Genomic DNA, 23,580 nt, shown 5'->3' with positions numbered 1-23,580 from the left:
TAGGCAATATATACACAATTTTTTTAAATTTTTTACACTTTTGCTGGGATCACCAAATAAGCCTTTAACTTTAAGGTCATGTCTTCCATGGGTGTTCAACTACAATTGTCCAAAAGATGTGCCAATGAAGCCCTGTTTATGTTCTTCTGTGATAGTCTTAATACACTTGATTTTTGTTGCTGTTTTAAATTTATTCTGCAAGTGTGTGGTCAATGCTGACCTTATTGGCCGTTTGACCATCTCCCCCATCTTAGTATTGTATTGTATTGTATTGTATATTGAATTGCAGGACAAACCATGTCAGATCAGGTTTGATTTTGCTAGGCCAGACATTTTGCACTCATGGCTGTTTTCTATCTTGTGTAGCTGGCAGACCCACATCTACCATTGTCGACTGAGTGGATGTGACATGGTTGCACAGTTTAAACATATAGGAGAGCTGATTAATTATAAAAGTCTTCAATCAAAAGCCAATGTATGCATAGATCTAGTGGTGCAGAAGATAATGCCACACTGTGTCAGGTCTAGCAGGTCGTTTTATTTAGTACAGAGTACAAAATCAAATGCCATACTTGATTGAATGTACTGATATGCAATCAATCTATTTTGAATGTGTCAAACAATATCTGGTAAATCGATATTTGCCAAATTCTCTGAAACATTTCAAAGATATATTGTGGAATAGGCTTTTCCAACGGGAATTCATAACAATTAGTGGGTTTTTTTTAGTGGGTTCACCATCGGACACGTTCAGAACTGTCAAGCTTTCGTCAGGAGTAGCTCTGACTTCTTCAAGACATAGTACCTAAGAACGAGACATGTAGGCCGCCCCTTGCCTACTGATGGCTCTGAAAAGATCCGTTCACTGAAGTCTGCCCCTTGTTAACAGAGAACAAGCAGATCTCACCCATCTGCTAAATTTGAAGCTTTGCCATTCACTAAAGACTGCCCTTTGTCTACAGAAAATAAGCAGGCCTTGCCTATCCACTAAATTTAAAGGTTTGGTGGCTCTGACGGTTTGGTGGCCATTCACTGAAGACTGCCCCTTGTCAACAGAAAAGTCTCCCCCTTGTCAACAGAAAACAAGCAGACCTCGCCTATCTGCTGATGTAACCGTGGTGAATTAGCAACAAAGATGGCTCCGTACCTCTTTGTGTGATGATTAAATAAATAAATAGGCTGCCCCATTTCAAAGATGTTGCAAAATCCTCAAGTCTAATACATAAAAGATTCACTTGACATTTAAAAATGCATGGAGTTTACACATCTGTAGTGTAATGTACTAATCAATGTTGTCATTATGAGGTCAAACATGTAATGAAATAATGTCAACGACAAGATCAGTAGCATCAGTTTGACGAAGACACAGAATACGGGGTCTCATGTAAGTGATCAAAATAAGGCATAATGTGTACACATCCATAGTATGGTGTACTAATTAATCTTGTCATATGAGGTCAAACATGTAATGAAATAATGTCAACGACAAGATCAGTAGCATCAGTTTGACAAACACACAGAATATGGGGTATCATGTAAGTGATCAAAATAAGGCATGGAGTGTACACATCCATAATGTAGTGTACTAATTAATGTTGTCATATGAGGTCAAACATGTAATGAAATAATGTCAACGACAAGATCAGTAGCATCAGTTTGACAAAGACACAGAATATGGAGTCTCATGTAAGTGATCAAAATAAGGCATGGAGTGTACACATCCATAGTGTAGTGTACTAATTAATGTTGTCATATGAGGTCAAACATGTAATGAAATAATGCCAAAGACAAGATCAGTAGAATCAGTTTTACAAAGACAATGGGGTTTCATGTAAGTGATCAAAATAAGGAATGCCATATTTGCACATGTTTTAAACATAAAATAGACTATCATGTAAGGTACGGTATTTGTACTTGAAATTGTTTCTACAGATGCCATTTGAACACCTGTTATTGGGGCATAAAACCTCTGGAGACATAAATCTGATCATACATGAATTGAATACATTGGTACATGAATTGAATACATCTGTACATAATGAACATCATTACATGCATATTCAATCAGTTCCTCTCTCTCCAATTTAATTTAAATTTATCTTCAACCAAGTGAGTAATGCTAATATACTATTACTAGTAACACCTTACTCTAGTTATTTCCCTTGATAATGTCCCATAAATGGCCATTTGATAATATTTTCTTGTGAAATTCTATTCCAAAGCATCATCTGTCCGGATACACAGCGACACTTTGATATACACAGGTGCACCAGGCAAAAGCTTTTAAGCCATGAATTCCCATTCCATCTTATTAAAGTGAGGTAAACCATGACAAAAGAGCTGCTATGTAAATACTCTCATAAACACACTCAAGTTGTTGTTTTTTGAACATCTAAATTTTCTTCTCTAATATAATACAAATTCAATCCTACCCAGTAATACATGTATAAATTAATGTTGGAAATGTGATGATAGGTAAGCCGTTCTCATTTCAGCAAATTTTAAAATGAACTAAATTGATATGAAATAAAAGCTCTTGATTTATGCATAGACCTGGCTGGTGCTTCACTGAAATGTCACAAATAGGCAAATTAAGGTTTATTAGTTTTAGTAGGTTAATAAGGGTTTGGGTTGGTAATTATTACAATCAATATTCATTAGTTAGAATGCTTAGGATTTGATTATCGTAAAGGATTACCTGAGGGGAAAATCCCTTTCTGCTTTTGGAAAGGAAAGTGGAAGGAAAGAAAGAAGGAAGGAAGAAAGATATTGAAGGGGCAGCAAGCCATGTATGTGACCGTCACCTAGCCTACAGTTTTATGCGTATAATATACACATTAAACTGTGTAGTTTACCAGGATTATGCAATCGGATCACCTGGCATGCAGCTGCATCATGCTGTATTGTTTTGTATGGTCTAGTGGCGTTAAGGGATCTGGAATGAGTTTACTTCGAGTACTGTTAAATATCAAAAATATCAGTTTTTAATCATTTGCCATAAAATGTGTATTACATTGCGAATTTCAAAAAGTCAAAATTATTTGATATCAGAAGGACATTCTTCGTATTCAGAATGCAATTCTATATGTCTGATGTGCTCTAATGTCCCACAAACATACTGTCCAAACGTTCATACCCCATCCCTTAAGGTTAGGGATAAACACTTTTATTATGAGACCACAGCCTTTGGTAAGGATCAGGCAAGTTTCTTATTTCAAGTCCTCCCATCACCAACATGGAATGGTGCACATTATCTTTGAGACTTGTGAGGTTCAACATCATTCATGGTCTTATGCAATGTTTTTTTCCCAACTCATGCCGGAAGCTCAAAATACAAACTTATGCAATGCACACTTTTCTGACTCTATGCATACAACTTCAGCTCCTTGGATTAGATTTATTTCTAGATCAACGGCGCATTACAAATGCTTATTCATTATTCAATTTCAGCTTCTGAGAAAAAACAAAATCCAAAAGTCCAATACTTCGATCCCCATGCATAGTGTGGCAAACAAGTATCAGGTATACCTACTTTTGGCAGGGTTTCCTCACCTTGAAGCCTTTAAAATTCAAGGACTTTTCAAAGACTTTCAAGGTCCATGCTGCACATATTAACGAAAGTGACAGCTCCTCTCCACTCCCCAAATTTTGTCAAAATTATACTTTAGGTAAAATTCCAATTTTCAAGGACTTTCAAGGACCTTGTGCAAATTTCCAGGACTTTCAAGGCCTTGAAAAGGTGTTTTCAAATTCAAGGACTTTCAAGGACAGTGGGAACCCTGTTTTGGATGTACAGATTCCTGATTTCAACTCAAGCAAACCCCAGCATTTCTTATTGCAATTAATATCACATGGCAGCTTTTGTCTTTACGATCATAATTATAGGATTTCGCAATGAAATATCAGCTTTCAGCAATTGCTTATTGATAGACAAAAACCTGTGCGTGTTTAAAGGGTCTATTGATTGCATAGCGTTGCCGCATTAGTTTTAACCATACAAGTAAAGTAAGCCTGTCAAAGACGAGTTTCCCAATTTTCACATTGAGCACTGCACAGCGCTCTATCTATAATTTCTATGTGGCAACAATTTCATTGTAATGGTTTATGGTGACTTTCTAGGAATCCCAAGTATGTAACCTGATGTTTGACTGCAAAATAAGCTTTTATAAGAAATTGAAATGGATTGCCAGTGTGGAAGTAGTTTCCATAATAGTAAATCTATATTCTGTGAATGAAAGCAGCACAAAGTGTTTATTTCCCCAAGAGTACAAGAATGGGATCATTCTCCCATTAGAATTTATATTGGAATTGTATTTGTAACATATTTGAACACTGAAGGAAACATATACATTGATTTGTTTATAATGCATACAAACCACTTCATTGCATTTTGGAATATTGGCCTTTTATATCTTAGATTATTGGATGCAAAGAATATGAAAATAATAAAAGTCAATGAAAAATGACAAAAGGACAACAAAAAGAAAGGATAGAAGGAAAGACAATTAAATGGCAAAGTAACAGTGGAAAAGAATAATAAGATAAGAAAAGTCATGAAAAAAATGTCCCAAATATGAATTACTGGATAATAATAAAATACTATCTACTGTAGATAGCAGCACTATAGACCTACAACATATAGAGTTCAAACATTGTAAGAAATTTAAGCTTTTAAAGCAAACTTCGCATCAACTGAGTAATTGCAAAATTGGCACAAATGGTGGTCTTCAGTATTTGCTTTCTACTGTAGACAGCAATGACTCAGAGACAATATCTTACACTTCCCATAATGCATTTCTTCCCTGGACTGAATTGCTATTCAGTGCAACATGCGTGGATAGTGACAAAAAATACTTCAATGAACAGAACAAAAAATACCTCAATGAACAGAGTCATACAGATCTTGCAATCGAGGCATTACTCGTAACTATTGACCCAGGTTGCACCGAATAGCAAATCAGTACAGGGAAGAAAATAATGCAAAGTGCCATATATAGATCTACCATCTCGATGGATCTACATTATATCTTCTCTGGCAATGACTAGTGTTTGCTGAGATTCAGTCCATTTAAATACTTTCACATACTATCATATGTGTTGTGTATTTACTGACAATATTCAAATATCAAGTTATTGTGTAGTTTCTAGTGAATTGGTTATTGCTTCTTGTGTACTGTGTAGTTTCTAGTTCTGAAGATCTGCATCATGTGTAGGAGTAATTTCTCAAAACTAAAAGTTACTTTTTCTGTGGCAATTGACACTACATTAATATTAATTTGGCAATATCACTGGCACTAAGTCGGTCATAAGATATTTGATCAAATTAGTTAGAAAATTAGGCATTGGAATACACAGACCTGTGTATGCCATGGCATTTCATTAGACCATGATTAGACTTACATAGCATAGACCCTGGACGGGTTATGTACATAGTACATGCAGCACACCACCCACAAACTAGAAATACAGGCTTGATACTCCACATACTGTCTATGTATTGTGGATCTGATTAGAGAAATTTCCCTGGTTTTCTTCGTTAGTGGTGTGTACTCTATACATCTTTTATTCATTTCTTTCCACCCACATTCACCACAGTTTAACAGCAAATTATATTTCATGCCTGTAACCAAATCTACTTAGTGAATATATCAGTAGCAATGTAATGATATGACATTAATAAACCATAGCACTCTTTTAATGCATTTCTTTGAATTGCAGCTATTATATAAGTGAAGTTCAAATTAAATCTAACATTTGCAGATAATTGTTGTGTAAGGGTCATGCGGGTATCTGTGCATGTTTGCTTGTGCATGCATGTAGGGGTGGGCTTGTAAACGCCCAGAAATGGGGACTTTTTCTGGTCTAAAACCTACCAAACAGGGACATCCAACGACCGGGGATGTTCCTGGTTGTATACTTCTCCCCCTGCACCCCTATGGCTAAAAAAGCCAAAAATGGCATTTAATTAAAATGTCACTGGTTGTCAGGGGGTGTAGGACATGTAAGCGATTGTAGGTTTTAAACAAGTCTTGTGTGTTTTTGTGCACAAATGTCCCTGATTGACACACAAATGTCCCCAATTGATGGGACTTTAAGCTAGAATTGTGTGTCCCCTTTTGGTTGTTTTAGACAAGTGTCCCCAATTGATGTGTGTGTGTGTGTGGGGGGGGGGGGTGAGGGGATGCATGTGATAATATATCTACTGATTAGGGCTAATTAGTGGATGATACAGGGTTGTTGCACAATGATGGGGTTGTGATATTGCTAATATACTCCTGTGAGATATTACCATCAACCAACCAGGTTTGCAGAAGAAACATACAGATGCCCATTACCAGATTTAGTTCAAACACTGCACTGTATTTTGTGCTCCATATATAATGCATGAGGTTAAAATGAGCTATTCCAGTTGAAATCCATAAAGTGTGAATTTCAAACGCGGTTACCCTGAATGGGCGAGTCCATTTGAAGTCTAAACCCCCTGTGTGGGAGATAAATGACATGTCTTCCACACAGGGTATGTATTTCAATGGAATAGCCCAACGCATGAGGTTAAACTAAAGTCCTGCTTTCTTGACATCGGTAGAAACATAAGATTGATGGTGATCCAGTGGATGGTTGATCAGTAATGCGGAATAAAGGAGCACTGATTTTTGGGACTTTAAGGGATCTAGATATATTTTTGTGGGACATGAGAGCACATCAGACATATCGAATTGCATTCTGAATACGAAGAATGTCTTTCTGATTTCAAATAATTTTCATTTTTGAAATTCACGATATAATACAAATTTTATGACAAATTATTAAAATTTGATATTTTTCACATTTTTGATATATAACAGTCCTCGAAGTAAATTTTATAAATCTAATGATATTTTCTTAAAGTGTATGTAGCTGGAAGGAAAAGCCGACGATCAATTGAAAATTTTGACCTTTCATATTGAAGATATGGACTTTTTTCCCCAAAAGACCTAAGTTTTTTTTGGTGTTTTGGGAAAAAATCCATATCTTCAATACTGAAAAGGTCAAAATTTTCAATTGATCGTCGGCTTTTCATCCCACCTACATACACTTAAAGTTTAAATCATCAGATTTATAAAGTTTACTTTGAGTACTGTTAAATATAAAAAATATCAATTTTAATCATTTGCCATAAAATGTGTATTACATTGCGAATTTCAAAAAATCAAAATTATTTGATATCAGAAGGACATTCTTCGTATTCAGAATGCAATTCGATGTCTGATGTGCTCTTAATGTCCCACAATAAATACTGTCCAAAAGTTCATACCCCACCCCTTAAGAAGCATACTGTTTATTTAATAATGTGCAGAAGATTCCCCTTTCACATTGAAACCTGCAATACAATCTGTTAAGCTTTAAACTAGAATATATCCATGAATATTTGATGAAGAATCCATCTAAAGCATCTTGTACATCTCTGTAAATTTGCAGTTTAATAGCTAACCACTGTTTCCTTCAAGGCAAACACCCTATGCATAAAATGTGTAGGAGTGTTTCCAATGTCATCAATGCATGAACATGAGATCTAATAGTTCAGTTTTGCACGTAATCATCTGGAGGGATATGCCACCAAGTACGAACTACTAGTTTAATCATATTTCTGGATTTTAATCGACGAAACTGATTACTACGAACTTCCGAGGTGATAAATGTGTACTTTTTAAATGGAAAAACAAACACTGGTAGGGTAGTTGCGTGATCATATCGAATTTTGAGATATCTGCCACATTTAGTGTTCTTGTAGTATAGCTTGTTTGCTAACCTCTTAGCGGTGTATTTATGGCATTTATTCTGTTAAGCTCCTGGAGCATAAGGGATGAAATCAAAACTCAACTGGCGGTTGACTGCCGGTTCCGTCCGGTTTCCATTGTTCAGAACAATAGAAACGGGACAGAACTGGCGATCTACCGCGGGTTGAGTTTTGATATCATCCCTCACATCATGAACGAATTCTATTTTGCTGATGAGACCTGTTTTCAATTCTATATAGCTAAACTTGTAACAAGTCATGACTCAAGACTTGATTTTTCAAAAAAAAAATGGAATGACTGAACTCGGATTTTCACATTTTCCCCACAAAGATTATACAGTGCCTTGAGTCTTTTGAATCGACTCAAGAAAATGCCAGAAACGACTCGACTCAATTATGAAATTCCTTGACTTGTTACAAGACATACATCTGCAAATTTGGGGCCACAATTTCATCAAGTTAGTAAGACTATGATTGTGTTAATAGCAACATATACACAAGTGTTTCTAGTACACAAGTACCTTGTTCCTCTATATCAACCCTCATAACTGGGTGGGCAAACAGACATTTTCAGCAGCTGATCAAATTGTGAAAAACCTTCCGAGGTCAGAAAGATGTTGCGTGCTGTAAACAAAAACACCCTGGCGACAGCACGTTTGATGAGCATGTGGTATGGCACGATTGTTCAAATCAAGCATGTATCGAGTTGCTCTTATTTGGCGCAGCGTATTGAATGCACTGGCTACTGCGTGGTCGAATATGCATTCAAAATCGCCAGAAATTGATTGTTTGAACATGTTTTGATGCATTGTGCATGATCAGTGTTTTTAACGTAACAGTCCTCCTGTAAAGGTGTATTGCAGATTTACACTGCATCTAAAACCCTATTGGAAATAAAGTGATTTTTAGTATTTTGTGCATGAGCAAGTAAGTGTGTATGTATGGGATGGATTGTGTGGGGGTGTTTGTATAAACACACAAACATGTTTGTGGGGGTGTTTGTATAAACACACAAACATGGGGTCTCATACATGCACACACACCTGTAAACATGCAAATGAATAATTTTATGGCTAACCTACCTCTGCATTCTTCAGTGCTTTGATTAAATTTGTGATTGTATCTGGATATGAACTGCCCATCATCCTGCCTAGCTTCTCGTACATGGCACCCAAAACACTCACGGCAGCCCTACAGAAAAACAAAAGAAGAATACATATTAAAATTACTAAACAGAATGATTACAAGTTGAATATTTTAATGTAACACCAGGCACTTAATTCACTAAAGTTTGCATTTATTCACTACTCAATATATTTAAAGGATCACAATCTGACAATCCTGGTTTTCATTCTTTCTTGCCCGTTCTCATGGTGCCAACCAAAGTGGTTTTTTATACGTAATGCGACTTCATTACTCAATAGCACAAGTGTTCTGTTGTCTGAACATGAATGACCGGAAATAACACTCATCCGATTTACAACATTAATGCTGTTTTTGAAAAAAAAAAACCCTGAAAAACAAGTCTAATCCTTGTTTGATTATTTGAGGAGTGTACATAAATCTACATACGAAAGTTGAATGTATGAATGCAACACCAGGCGCTTACTATAAAATTTTGCATTTATTCACTACTCAATATATTTAAAGGATCAAAATCTGACAATCTTTATTTTCATTCTTTCATGCCTGTATGATGATGACAAAAGTGTTTTTCCTGTGTGATCCTTGTTTGATTGAGGAGTGTACATAAATCTACATACCAAAGTTGAATGTTTGAATGTAACACCAGGCACTTACTTCATAAAAGTTTGCATTTATTCACTACTCAATATATTTAAAGGATCAGAATCTGACAATCCTGATTTTCATTCTTTCTTGCCTGTTCTCATGACGCTGACCAAAGTGGTCACATAGGGACTTCAATACTCAGTAGAGCAAGTGTTCTGCTGTCTGAACATTACTGAATGAAATGACACTCATCTGATATACAACATTAATGCCGTTTTCGAAAAAATAATTAAACAATAAGTCTGATTTAAAAAAAAAATTTGAGTTCATACATGTACATACAAAGGTTTTGCTTCATTTGCTCAAATGACACCTTGAACTTTAAATTCGCTAAATACCAAACATCTGAACAGAAATAAGAATGATATCTAATGTGGCCAAGAGGCAGGTGTATCATTTGATGTCTGTCTACACACGCAGACATGACATTAAGAATATATCCACACTGCCAATCCAGTGACATCTTAACTGTGATCCAGATCACATGTACGTGGCTAGTAACATTAGATATGTACAGTCATAAGATCACTTTTGTAGAAGTGATTTTGATACATCCAGTAACATCTGTGTCAGAGGTATGTATCATGCATCACAAATTGTCTGCCATCCATAACTGTGGCATGCTTTGAGAAAAGGAGATTGTGTAAATCAGTACTAACTACTATCATAATAATCAGGACCCTCAAGCAAACAGGTCATTAAGGAAGCCAATTTTGCAATAAAACGTCACTCTTCAAAATCTTGAGTGACTTTATTTTGCCATGAGAGCTATATTCACTGAACTACTACTGCCGTCTACTGGACTATTATTCTACAAATAGTCAAGAATTGTCTGTTGTAAAATACACACTCATGTTGATTTGAACTCATTGTTCAATGCACACAAAATGTATGTATGGTAATTTTGTATGTAAAGTTTTCTTTATTTGCTGATGTTTTTCTGTTCTACATCTGATAATAATGTGTTTTGATTCTCCAAAATATAATTAAAATTGTGCTGTCTACATGAGGTTATTTATGTCACTTGGGTTGTGACAGTATGTTTTAAAAAACACTAGACATTGGATGTCATTTCAATGTATAGTGCGCAATATTACACAACAAATAAAGTACGGCAAACAATACAGTACGGAAAACACCGCTGTCTGCTGCAGTGTGACTACTTCAAGTTGGATCGCTTGTGATGAAATAAACAGAAAATTGACGGACTCTTTGCATTAATAATATTGTTCAATGAAAAAAAAAAAAGGAGAGTAACCAAACATAAATGACACAAATACACCTGGATCTAAATCAATCCAGATCCAAAACATCATGTGGATAGCCCCAACATATATCATTCAAATATCAATGATTGCCCATAACCAACACTGATGTCTGTATCAATACATTAAAAAGAAAGTCATTCAAATTGAGATGTGAAGAGCCAAAAATACATCATCATCATCACCAAGTGTTGTGTCTACGAGATGTGAAGTGGTCTATATCTATCCTAGACACGTTAGATAAACATCAAATTTGCCTGTGATAATGTCTTTATTAATGTGTTAATGTGAACAATAGATAAAAGGAAACTGTCATCCGATATGAAGCGTTCAAAATCATCGTGAAAGTGCTGTGTTTAGAAGTAGTGATCTGCAGTGTTGTGAAGAGATATATCGAAACTAGACAAACATCAATTTGCCTTTGTTAATGTTAATGTGTTCAGTGGATTCAAAGAATTGTTCAAAGTACAACATCATGCAGTACTCAAAATCATTAATTTTAATCAGGAAAATGTTGTTTTGAAGAGGTAATGGAATAAAACATAATCTACCTGCCTTCAACAATAATGTTTGTGCAATGGCATTACCACTCTAACGGTTGATAGGGCCTTTATAGTTTGATATTCTGCTGCCAGGGCACGTAAAAAGCATGAATGCAGGCTATATTATATTCATCATGGTTCTTTCAATACCGACCATTGACTAATGGTGTTACTATTGTTACAAAAAATTAATAATTTTGATAAAATTGAGACACACACAGCTATTACTTTAAGATATGCTGCAAATGTTGTTTTTCTTTTCCTACATTTTCTTTATTTTGTCTATTTTTGGATATTCTTTTCAAGTTGATAAAATTATGAATCATTTCGCAACTGACAGAAGAAGTACTCCCAAGCCAGCAAAGGTAGAAGTTTATTAGAGGTCAAACAGAGAAATACACTAAGCTATATGGCATTAACAGCGTAATCTATTTCACCAGAAGAGACACAACATACTACTTCAGATATGTCTGAAATTAATTTTTCCCTTTCACTACCTTTTTTAATTACATTTCCAGTTCCATTTTCCGTCTCAGCTCCTTTGAATATTGAAAAACCTCACAACCTCACAATCTCAAATACTATTCTCAGCTATTCTCAGATGAATTTCACCACATTAAATCAATATGTTACATTGATCAGTCATAATCTTGGTAAGATTCTGTAAATTGCGTACTGCCTCGAAGGAGAAAAAGTAATTTGCTAAAACCGGGTCTCTATTTATAGCTTGGTCTCTTTCAAAGATCTGTTTATATAATAATAGTGTTATCTTCAGTAGATAGCTGTAAATCGTAGCATCGTGATTTACATTCTGTACAAGTTAACAGCATTTTTGCAATTACCTCGTAGTTGTAACATTATACTTTTAACTACAACAAAATTCTTATATTCAGCAGCCAGTTGTCAGTCCACAACTTCACAATAGATGCCAACTTCCCTCATAATGCTAATCACTAATTTGTTACCACCATCTAACACCACCACCTCAATATGATATCTTCAGTATATAGCTGTCAGTCCACTTTCACAGTAGATGCCACCATCCCTCATCTGGGCACTAAGTTATCACTAAATTGATTCCAACCTAACACCATCACCTCAATATGTTATCTTCAGTAGATAGCTGTCAGTCCATGCCTTCACAGCAAATATCACCCTTCATCATCTGTGCATTAGCTTATCACATTGATTCCTACCTAACCTCAGCTATCATAACATGGCTATCTTCAGTAGATAGCTGTTGGTCCACAGCTTCACCCTTCATCATCTGTGCATTAGCTGATTATAAATTGATAACTAACATCATCTATCATCACCTCAATATGCTATCTTCAGTAGAAATCTGTCAGTCCACACACCTTCACAGCAAATGCCACCCTTCTCTGTCGGTCAACATGCTTATCACTATAATTCCTAACTTCATCTATCCTAACCCGAATGCTATCTTCAGTAGATAGCTATTAGTCCACAACTTTACCCTTACATATCTGTGCATTAGCAAATTGATAGCTAATATCATCTATCATCACCATACTACATGTATGCTATCTTCAGTAGATAGCTGTCAGTCCACACACCTTCACAGCAAATATCACCCTTCCTTGTTGGTTTACTTATTTATCACTAAAATTTGATTCTTGATGTACTTCATTCAGCTATTGCAAATTTGTCAAGTATCTTAACTACCTGGTTATAAAAAATGCTCTCTTCCACTACAAGTTGCCTGTAAACAGTAAAAAGCTATTACCCATTTGAAAATCAATCACTGTGGTATATTATGTAAAACTACACTTACATGTATGATGTGATCACGCTTAAAATGAGTCATTTGCGGCACAATATCAATTTTCAATAATTCAAATTATGCAGAAAATTCCATTGAAATTGAATCTGCAATTCTTCCTTCGATATGAATAAACTTATTTTGGTAACAAAGATGAGATACAAAATAGCTGTGATACTAATTTCAACACTATCTCAAATTCAGTTTCAACAACATTGAACAAATGTCTTATCTTGATACTTTCAAATGGTTTACTCTAAGTGAAATATCATCAGCACCTTTTAATAACAAATATTCCCTCTGGCAAATTATCCATTTATAAACACATTAGAGAACAAAGTCAATTTTTAACCAAACAAGCAAGTGTATAGTAAACTCTTTGTTTGCTAAATCAGTAATATTTTGATTTGGATGTGTCAGGAGAAAATCCCATGACGTCACTGTCATTGTCAACATCAACATTGTCAAATTTTGTTCACATTATCTTTGGCATGAAACTGTTATTTTTTCCAGCGCTCAAGGTTTGCTATGTTTTTTTTATGAATATGTTGTACACAAGAAATACATTGTCATTGTATGTGAAATATGCTGGTATATTAAGTACTATTAACCATGAAGCTATTATACATGGAAACTATTAATCATAACAATTACATGGCAACATTATTCCCAAACTCATATATCATGAAAAAATTCTGGATGTAAAAATAACCCCTTGTACTCTCCCACCAGTCACTGTGACTGGCCTCCTCAATGTAAACACTGAACATTTGAGGTCTCTTCATTAAAACAATCCGATTGAGAAATAAATTTATGCGTGCTTCATATCGTCAGCCATTGAATCATAATAATGATCTGTGAACAAAGCCTGTAGTAGTATGATAGCTAATTACTTTTATTTCCTTATAGTCCTTTTCCAATAGCTGTTTAAAAATATTGTATATTTCCCACTCAATTACACCAAATATGAAACAAGTTTTATATCACATCCCATAAATTGAATGGTAAAACTCTGTGGTTCTTTTGGTCTGCAAATGGAATGTGTTTGGAAGTCGGGATGGGAAAATGCCTGAAATACAGAATTTCCTCAGCTCCGGTAGTAAAAACATCAATTCATGTATCTGAATATGTTTTTGTCATTTTGAGGATCATTAGATATTAGTTAAAGGGGAGGCCAGTAAGGAAATTATCATACACAAAGTGCCATACTGGTTGAAGCCGTGGGCTGAACCCAGTATGACACTGAGAGCATGATAATTCCCGTACCATATTGATGCTGAACCTAATAATTAATTAAGAATAAAACTTAAGTCATTCTAAATATTTACTTAAGTTTTTAGGCAATTGAATGACTGTTATGCATATTACAGAGTGCGTTCATTGTACATGCCAGGTATGCGCCAATCTACAGGCAGTCTACTCTGAAGTACAAAGTACCGACGTGGATGCACACATTGTGCTGACTTTGTGAAGGCACGCATACCTCAGCAGAGATGCAGCACTGCGCACTGTTTACGCGCTGTATAAGCGAGCGTTGTCACTTTGTACTTCAGAGTGGACAAACTGTACTGTATATGCTTTTCTCGCTGTGTACGTGTATCGTGCTTGCAAAATACGCACTCACTGACTTGAAATAAAGCGCAAGTATGCAATCACTGACTAGATAAGAAAATATATCTGGTTGGCGGTGTTCTTTAATGTTTCCCTTAGTGGCATGATAAATGACTGCATTTTCTTCTTACAGGTGCTTCATCAACAATGTCAAAAAATAAATGATAAATATGACTTGTAATTAAAGATTCATATCATGGTATTACAATAATTACTTTCTTTCATTTCATGTTGTGATTATTTTTTCATATGCTATTTATTCATGTTAGAACCAGTGGTTTATAAATATACTGTGAATTTTTTCTTTGTCTTCATCAGACTAATTAGTCTTATTTAATTACACTAATGTTTTAGATATATGTGATGCGATCAAGCAAAATCAGTCGGAACTAGGAAACACTGATTTGGAGATATAGCCAACCAAAGGAAATATTTCCTTTAGTTTCCTGTTGTTTTGGCAACTCTTTAATTGCTCATATGTGACCGTACACACGAATGAGTCGTAAATGTCCTCAATTGTATTCTGAGTTACAGTGTAAAATGGGTATGAAGGTCATATTCATAGGTATCTGAATTTCGTGCTACCTGTAGCTCATTAAATGAGGTACACGTAGCACCAAATTGAGGTACCTATGAATACGACCTTCATACCCATTTTACACTGTAACTCAGAATACAATTGAGGACATTTACGGCTCATTCGTGGTGTACGGTCACATATCTTTGGAACTGGTTGGTCAATTTCAATGGGACTTTCTGCAAAATCCATCTTGTAAATGCTCTTTACTATTCTATAAGAAACTGAAAATTTAATATTTCCATGTTCCGACTGATTTTGCTTGATCGCATCACATATATCATAATGCACACCTAATTAGTCTTATTTAATTACGCTTTATGTTTTGGTTATATATAACCTTTAAAAAAAACAATATATGTATGAAAAAACAAAACTAACTGACCCTGTCATCCATAGAGAGTGTGAGGGTAAGCAAACAGGTTTCCCTGTGACACTATGACACTTTTACGTAATAAGATAATGTTAGGTTTAAAGAGTTTTTACTTCATCATCATTAAAATGTCACTGGAGACATGACATCATACTCATATTTAATGACACATCCAACTACTATCTTCTGAAGATGCTAATCAACCTCACAAAAGGTGAGCGCAAAATTGTGTAGGGTTGACATCAAAACTCTATAACCAGTTTGATAACCATGACATATTTCTGTTGTATACCAGATGTATTTAACAGGGCATTTCGGGATCCACAGTCTCAGCATCCCCACTTTTCCAAAACAATTTTTTTTTCTAAAAGTTGTGATTTCTATACCATCGGAAACCTCCAGCTACATAATGTTTGTGTGCTAACAATTTCTTGCAGATTCATTCGCTTGGCAAAAATACGATCAAATTTCTATTTATATTCTGTTAACAGTAACCAAATTACAACACAGTGGTCTATGAAGCCTATGTAATACACATAATCATGCATAACTCGCAAACACAAACTCAGAATTTTTTTTTAAATAAGCTTTTTTCATGATTATCTACTCTAAGTTACCATAAAGAAAGGATGGAATACTCCTTTAAATCTCTTGTAACTTTAGCATAGAACATATATATAATACTGTATGATGCATCAAAAAGTTCCTTCGTCCACAAAGAATATTGAAAAAACACATAGGTCTATATTCACTCCCACAGTGAGCCCCCACCTTGGGTCACATTATATAGGGCAGATTCAGTCCCACTGCTGGAAAAAGAATAAATAACTGGATCCAGATTATCATTATATTGGGTCAGCTGGCTAAGATCGTTACAGTGCTCTACTTCTCCATTATTTCTTCCTGATTTCATTATACAGTCAGTATATGTGGCACTATCAATCACAATGAGACAATCGCTGAGAAATATCAAAATTTATTGTTTTCAAGAAATATTATTGCCCATTTAGCAACCTTCAATTCACTGAATTCCTTCTAAATTTGTCTTTTTTCGTAAGAACTAAGAATATTTTAATATTGCAGAAAATAATAAAATATTAAAAGGTATTGAACGCTTCTGTTTTGCCAAATCTCAAATCAATAACAGTGAAAAAAACAAACTCGCTTTACTTCATTACGTCACAGTAAAATCCATAAAAGCGACGTGTGTGAAAAAGCTGCCATGCTGTACTATCAAAACATGCAATTGCAACCATTCAAAACAAGGAAAGAAACATGCAATTGTAACCATTGTTTTTGATTTATGTGAAGCAGCAGTCATGATGTTCCTTAATCTCTAAAACAATTTAAACACACTGTATTGTCAGTTCTGCACAAAAAAAAGGTATGATTCCATGAAAGAATTTGACTGTTCTGTCACCAACAATCCTGCACCTGATGTAAGTCTAGTGGTTCCAGGCATAACATAGCACACAGAGTTGCAACATTTCAATTTCCAGTATATGATTTAATTTTCAAATTAAAGTTTCTTATACATTATATTGAATGATGAGGCAAAAGAAAGTGTATGTTTGGCCTCACTTGGTTTGGAAAAAAAAGTCAGTCTGTCAAACTTAAATTTTTTAGGAAACCAAGAGAGCAAAGTAAATATCAGTATTATACACACATCTTATGTTTGAATAACATCTTTTAATGTTTTTGTTTTTTTAAGGACAGATATCATTTGGCAAATTTTACAGTTTGAAACATTGCATGTGAATAGTCTGGTGAATCCAAAGGCTTTGAATAGTAAACCAGCCAGCTTGTCATTCAAATGACATCAAACAATGTCAGGCATACACTTACTAAAAGTCAAGTTTTTCATTGGATACCACTATTTTGAAATGTCAAATCTTCATCTGAGATTTAATGATTTATTTTACATAAATTTGTTGATTTAAGGTTGAATTAATAGACAAATACCTAATTTTCATAATGAAAATGGAAAAAATTGATTTTCACATTTTTAGGGTCTGTCGACCGAGGCCAAACATGCACTCTTTTGGCCCGATTCAGGGAATACTACATACATTTCAAGAAATACTACACAAAATACTGCATCAATATAGCACCATATTACAAGTAAGTACAAAACTGCAAACATTTCTAGTAGTCTAGTACCAAATTTCATTCAGTTGTTACTTTAAGGTAAAATCTCCCAGACTGAAACATTTCTAGTAGTCTAGTACCATATATTGCATTCAGTTGTTACTTTAAGATAAAAATATTTCATCTGAGGTAAAATCTCCTAGACTGATAGCTTCTGCACCATAAAACTCAAGTGCAATGCATGTGTGTATTTATTTATAGTTGCATATAGAATGCCTAGGGACACATGAACAGAACTTGAACAGACCTGGAAAGCACCATGACTCATCCGTTAATTTGATTTTCATGTAATGTTAAAGTACTAAAAACCTATTGTTACATTTTCCCATACACCTGAATTGCCAGGATCATGTAAACAAGATACATGTTGCCAAATTTACAGCTTGGATGAAGTGTTGTTTCATGATGACAATTTTATAATCGGTGCTTATAAAATATAAGGTTGATGTCTCTTTAGATAAATACATTAGAAGTCCAGTGGGCTTTTTGTTTTATTTTTGTTTTCATTATAAATATTCTGGGAATGATAAGCTTATACAGACAGTAATTGCATGGTCACTATAAATAATAAAATATCTGACATATCAAAAATACAAGCTTTGACATCTCTGGCTTTCCAGTATTTTAACTTACGTGGGCTTTGAGAGATTTCAGAAAATCAAATAAGAAAATTTTATTTTGATAGATTGGATCTCTAGAACCCCAATGAGTGGCAATTTACTGAAAAAAGCATGTAAAAGGGAAAATAATCTTATCTGCCACTGAACTGTATTGGGGAATTAAAAGGGCATTTCGTGATCCACAGCATCATCCCCCCCACTTTTCTCAAATAAAGTTGAGATTTTTTATATCACTGGAAACCTTTAGCAAAGATATCGTGACATTTGAATTTCGTTCTGGTATACCAGAACGAAATTACAACACATTGTCTATGGAGTAGTGTAATACACACAATCATGCATAACTCGCAAACGCAAAATCAGAATCAACTGAAATTTTGGAAATAAGCTTTTTTTGTGGATATCTACTGAAAAATGTCACAAAAAGAGGATGCTAGGATCAGAAAATACTCCTTTAATACAAATCACAAAATTTTACATGAAAATGTTGATAAAGATGATGATTAGTATAATCATGGACAACCATTGTGTGCATGTAAAAACCAAACTTCTAACAATAATGAGGGTGTAAGTGTTATGAAATATCGCAATGCCCCTTTAATGTCTTACAATACAGCAATTTCCTATTTATTCCATGTGCACATTTGAGAATAGTCAAAAGTATAGAAATTAGGACATACAATAATGATAAAACTTAAAATGTAAGCTATCTACTGGAGATAGCAACATTATACTACCACAACCACTTGATGAACCAACAAGAGTACTCTATGTCACTATCGGACAGTGAACAGAGGAACTTGATGCAGTCATGGCATGCACCATTAAAACAAATTATAGTATGGTTTTGCTTTTGGAATATTTACTTTACAAAAGATGAAAACAAGAGCACTGTTAATTTTTCTAACTAAGTTATCCCATGCTTATTTAATGCAACTGCAGATAGCGCTATGTATACATAATCCTAATTTTTATTTTAAAAAGAGTAAAGCTATCTTTGGAATGTGTCATGCACAACACAACTTATTGATTGAATGAAGATGATGATATCAATGTGGTTGTTTTGCTTGTTCTAGTTATTTTGTTTCCTAGTTTAGTTTTTGCATTTTATTTTTTGTTTGAGGAGTACTTAAAAGTGTATTTATAGTTTATAAGGAATGTTTCATCATTTGTTTGATCACCTCAACTTAAAGCTTTTTATTGAAGACAAAAACCTAAATTAAAGCTGTCTAGATAAAAGACTGTGGCTGTAAACATATATCAAATGGTACATCTTACTGAGTAGTCACTGAAGACAGCAATGTATTTGTTATTCACACAAATATTTAAAATTACATTATAAGCTGAAGATAGCATTGTTATTAATATCAAATCCCTACCTATTAAAGGTAGCATTTTTACCAACACAATATAAACTTCCGCTATCTACTGAAGACAGCAATAAAATAAGAGAAGTGGTATCTACTGAAGATATAAAACAAGACAACTTGCAGCTACTGAAGATAATTTTAGCAATGAAATAAACAAGTTACTGAAGATAATCTTAAATGAGAGGTGTCATTTACTGTAAACAAACTGATTAAATTTTTTTTTAAGCTTACCCATTTTGTTTCTGTCTGGTACTTCCATTTTGTTTTAAATATGACAAAATACAATACTTCAAATTAATAATGCAAATCCAGACAAAGGTGACACGAAACCTTTACTTTTCATCTAAGATTTAGATTCTTAAAACCCTACATGTAAATACCTACCACATTAGATAAAAATATGTTAAAACCTAAACATTTGGGCCTAGAATATTAAAGCAATATCAACAACAATTAACACGATAAAACATTTAAAACAGAATTTAAAACTGTCTTACATTCATGATCAAATAAAGTGTAACTTTGAATATATTGTATCAATTTTATAACAGGCTTCGGCTTAGATCTGCATTTAATCAAATCACAGAAATCTAAAAACAGACCAAATTATTGTACCACCAAACCAAGCATGGTATTCTTTGCAGCAACTAGCTACACATCACATCAAGCTTGAGTAAAATTGACGTCACTCTTTGCTTGTTCAGTCTGTTTATCTAAATGGATTTATGGCCATTTATAAGGTCAGTTTGGTTTTAAAATCATTTGAACCATTTTAGAAATCGAAATGCACAATATCTGTCACTTTTAAGTACTGTTCCAATCAATATGAGTAGAAGGGGAGGAATCATTCTAGACTTATGTCTGGGATTCAAAGCGTATCATTGTTAAAATTTCCTGCTGTTCTAGCACACTGGCGTAAGACAGAAAATATGGTTTTAAGAAAATCACATTTCAAATTTAGAAGAAGGTTCCTGACAAAATTTGATATGGGAAATTCATTTCTTAATTTGAAGATCGTACTCACAGTAAACATTTTTTTTTGGTTTAAAATTTAAGACAAAATTTATGGGTCATATATTAAGAAATTAAACTTTAACTCATTTTCTTTCCAAAAATGGTCATACATTGTATGCTAAAACAGCAACAAATTATATACAAAACTAGCATTAATGACAATTGAACATATCAGCTTGTCCATTCATGCTTTGGACTGTGTTTTAATTTGTCACAAAGCATACTAGTTAATAAGAAGCTTTCTTCAATAAATTGTGTTTCTTCTTACAACTAAACCTCGCATCATGACAGTAGCCTATAATATAACAGATCAATAAGTTTGCCATAAGGGCTGGGGTATGAACGTTTGGACAGTATTTATTGTGGGACATTAGAGCACGTCAGACATATCGAATTGCATTCTGAATACGAAGAATGTCATTCTGATATCAAATAATTTTGATTTTTTCAAATTCGCAATTTAATAAACATTTTATGGCAAATCATTAAAATTGATATTTTTGATATTTAACAGTACTTGAAGTAAACTTTATAAATCTGATGATTTATACTTAAAGTGTATGTAGGTGGGATGAAAAGCCGACGATCAATTGAAAATTTTGACCTTTTCAGATTGAAGATATGGATTTTTTTTCCAAAAACACCAAAAACAATTAGGTCTTTTGGGAAAAAAATCCATATCTTCAATATGGAAGGTCAAAATTTTCAATTGACCATCGGCTTTTCCTCCCTGCTACATACACTTTAAGAATATGTCATTAGATTTATATAATTTACTTCGAGGACTGTTATATATCAAAAATTTGAAAAATATCAAATTTTTATAATTTGTCATAAAATTTGTATTATATTGTGATTTTCAAAAAATTAAAATTATTTGATATCAGAAAGACATGCTTCGTATTCAGAATGCAATTCGATAGGTCTGAGGTGCTCTCATATCCCACAAAAAATACTGTCGAAACGCAATAAACGCTCATTTTAGATCCCATAAGAAATCAAATTTGAATACCCAATTGTGAGCATGTACACATACTAGAAACACCCATGCTGACACAAACACACACCAACAAACACACAAACCACCCAACTCCCGTGACATCAATCGTTGCAGTTGTCATCTTCAAAATGAAACTGTAGCCTTTCATGACTTGAGGGAAGTGCCAAATTCACACTCAGTATGACAAATCACGTCACAAATCAAACATGTCTACCGTCAAGTAGCTGTGGTGTGTTAAGTGGCACTACGCAATTCGTGCTCTTGACAGCAACAAAGCAGCAGAACCATATTGTTTACAACTATTTAAAGACAAAATTGATACTTTGACAATTGGCAAAATCTAATTTTTGAGATTTCTATATGTATCAGTTGCAACGCAAATTCAAATCAGGAAAAGGGACAAAATAGAGGATGAATACACAAATGCTAACAACACAGAAATATATGTCTCCAGGGTACCTAATTAGGGTAGGGTGATAATTAGGTCAACTACAGCATTTCTTTTCTAAAGAAAAAAAATCACACAGGTTTAATTTCAAATAGACAAATGCACTTGCATATGTATATGGAGCTAAATCAGCTTTGCTATCTTCAGTAGATAGCTCTCAGTTCAGGGGACACCAAAAGTTACATCTCCAATAGCAGTAACTTTTTGAAACATATTATTAGTCTGCATTGCTATCTACAGTAGACAGCACATCACATCTGTAATGTTTGGCATTGCAATCTTTACAATTGCAAGGTATTAAGTGATAGTATTCACTGCTTTTGCCAGTATATATTACAACAAGATACAAGCATCTATTAGAACAAGTTTATTCCCATCTAATGTGGTACATTTAATATTTTCATTATTGCTGCTTTCTCAAGAAAGAACTAGTTCACATTTACATGTCCTGTTGAAATACCTAATGCCTGGACCTGGTTTCATCCATCACCTATGTTTAATTTGCTATCTACGGTAGATAGCTGCTTTCTCCCTTAAAAATCAACTATGCTGGAAGATATATCTGTAGCCTGATACCCGTGAATTGAACCGGAATATACCTCAAGACATATAAGATCAACAGACAATTTAAACACAATCCACCACTGAATAGTGTTGACTTTTACCTAACTCAGGTAGGAACCTGCTCTTTTGTACTAGGTATAATGCATGTCTGATTTTAAAACTATTGACATTTTGGTTAGTTTTTCCACGTCTACCTAGTATGTATTCCATGAGCCAAGATTCCCATGACTAAAATAGTTTGGCATTGTATAGATGGAGCATCTATAGAATGCATCTCTTCCGTTTTTTAACAATGCTGTTTTGAATAAAATGCAAATTGACACAAGCAATGACGCAGACAGCATCACCTTAACTTCATCTGTGCTGGGAGCAATCTCTGCCAGACACACACAGAACTAAATCAGGTTATTTTGAAGAGAAAAGTATAAGATCAACAGACAAACTCAATCAAATCCTTCCATGAATAGCCTGGTCTTTTACCTATCTTACAAAAAGTCATGTCAATATGTTGGGAAATATCTTAAAGGTTTGGATATCTTAAGATCTAGATCTTGATGTATCTTAGCAGTCAAGTGCACTTGGACACATGAAATACAAAGATTATAATGACAATTATCCAGGGTCAGAAATCGGCAACCAAGTGCGAGAATCCATGGATTCTCGCCATATAACTTTGTATGAAATATTTATGAGAATC

General features: G+C 34.2%; 1 protein-coding gene across 1 annotated transcript in view; it reads right to left on the bottom strand.

Annotated features, from left to right (window-relative positions):
• Positions 1 to 23,580, bottom strand: part of LOC140148028 (HEAT repeat-containing protein 5B-like) — a 123,920-nt gene that overhangs the window by 46,545 nt on the left and 53,795 nt on the right. The window contains exon 4 of the mRNA XM_072169866.1: positions 8,860 to 8,968. Coding sequence (XP_072025967.1) covers positions 8,860 to 8,968 — 109 coding nt within the window. The remainder of the gene's footprint in view (positions 1 to 8,859; positions 8,969 to 23,580) is intronic.

Source organism: Amphiura filiformis, chromosome 1 (assembly GCF_039555335.1).
Source record: "Amphiura filiformis chromosome 1, Afil_fr2py, whole genome shotgun sequence".
Classification (NCBI taxonomy): Eukaryota; Metazoa; Echinodermata; class Ophiuroidea; order Amphilepidida; family Amphiuridae; genus Amphiura; species Amphiura filiformis.
Note: the sequence above shows the minus strand (reverse complement) of the source record. Positions and strands in the feature narration are given on the sequence as shown.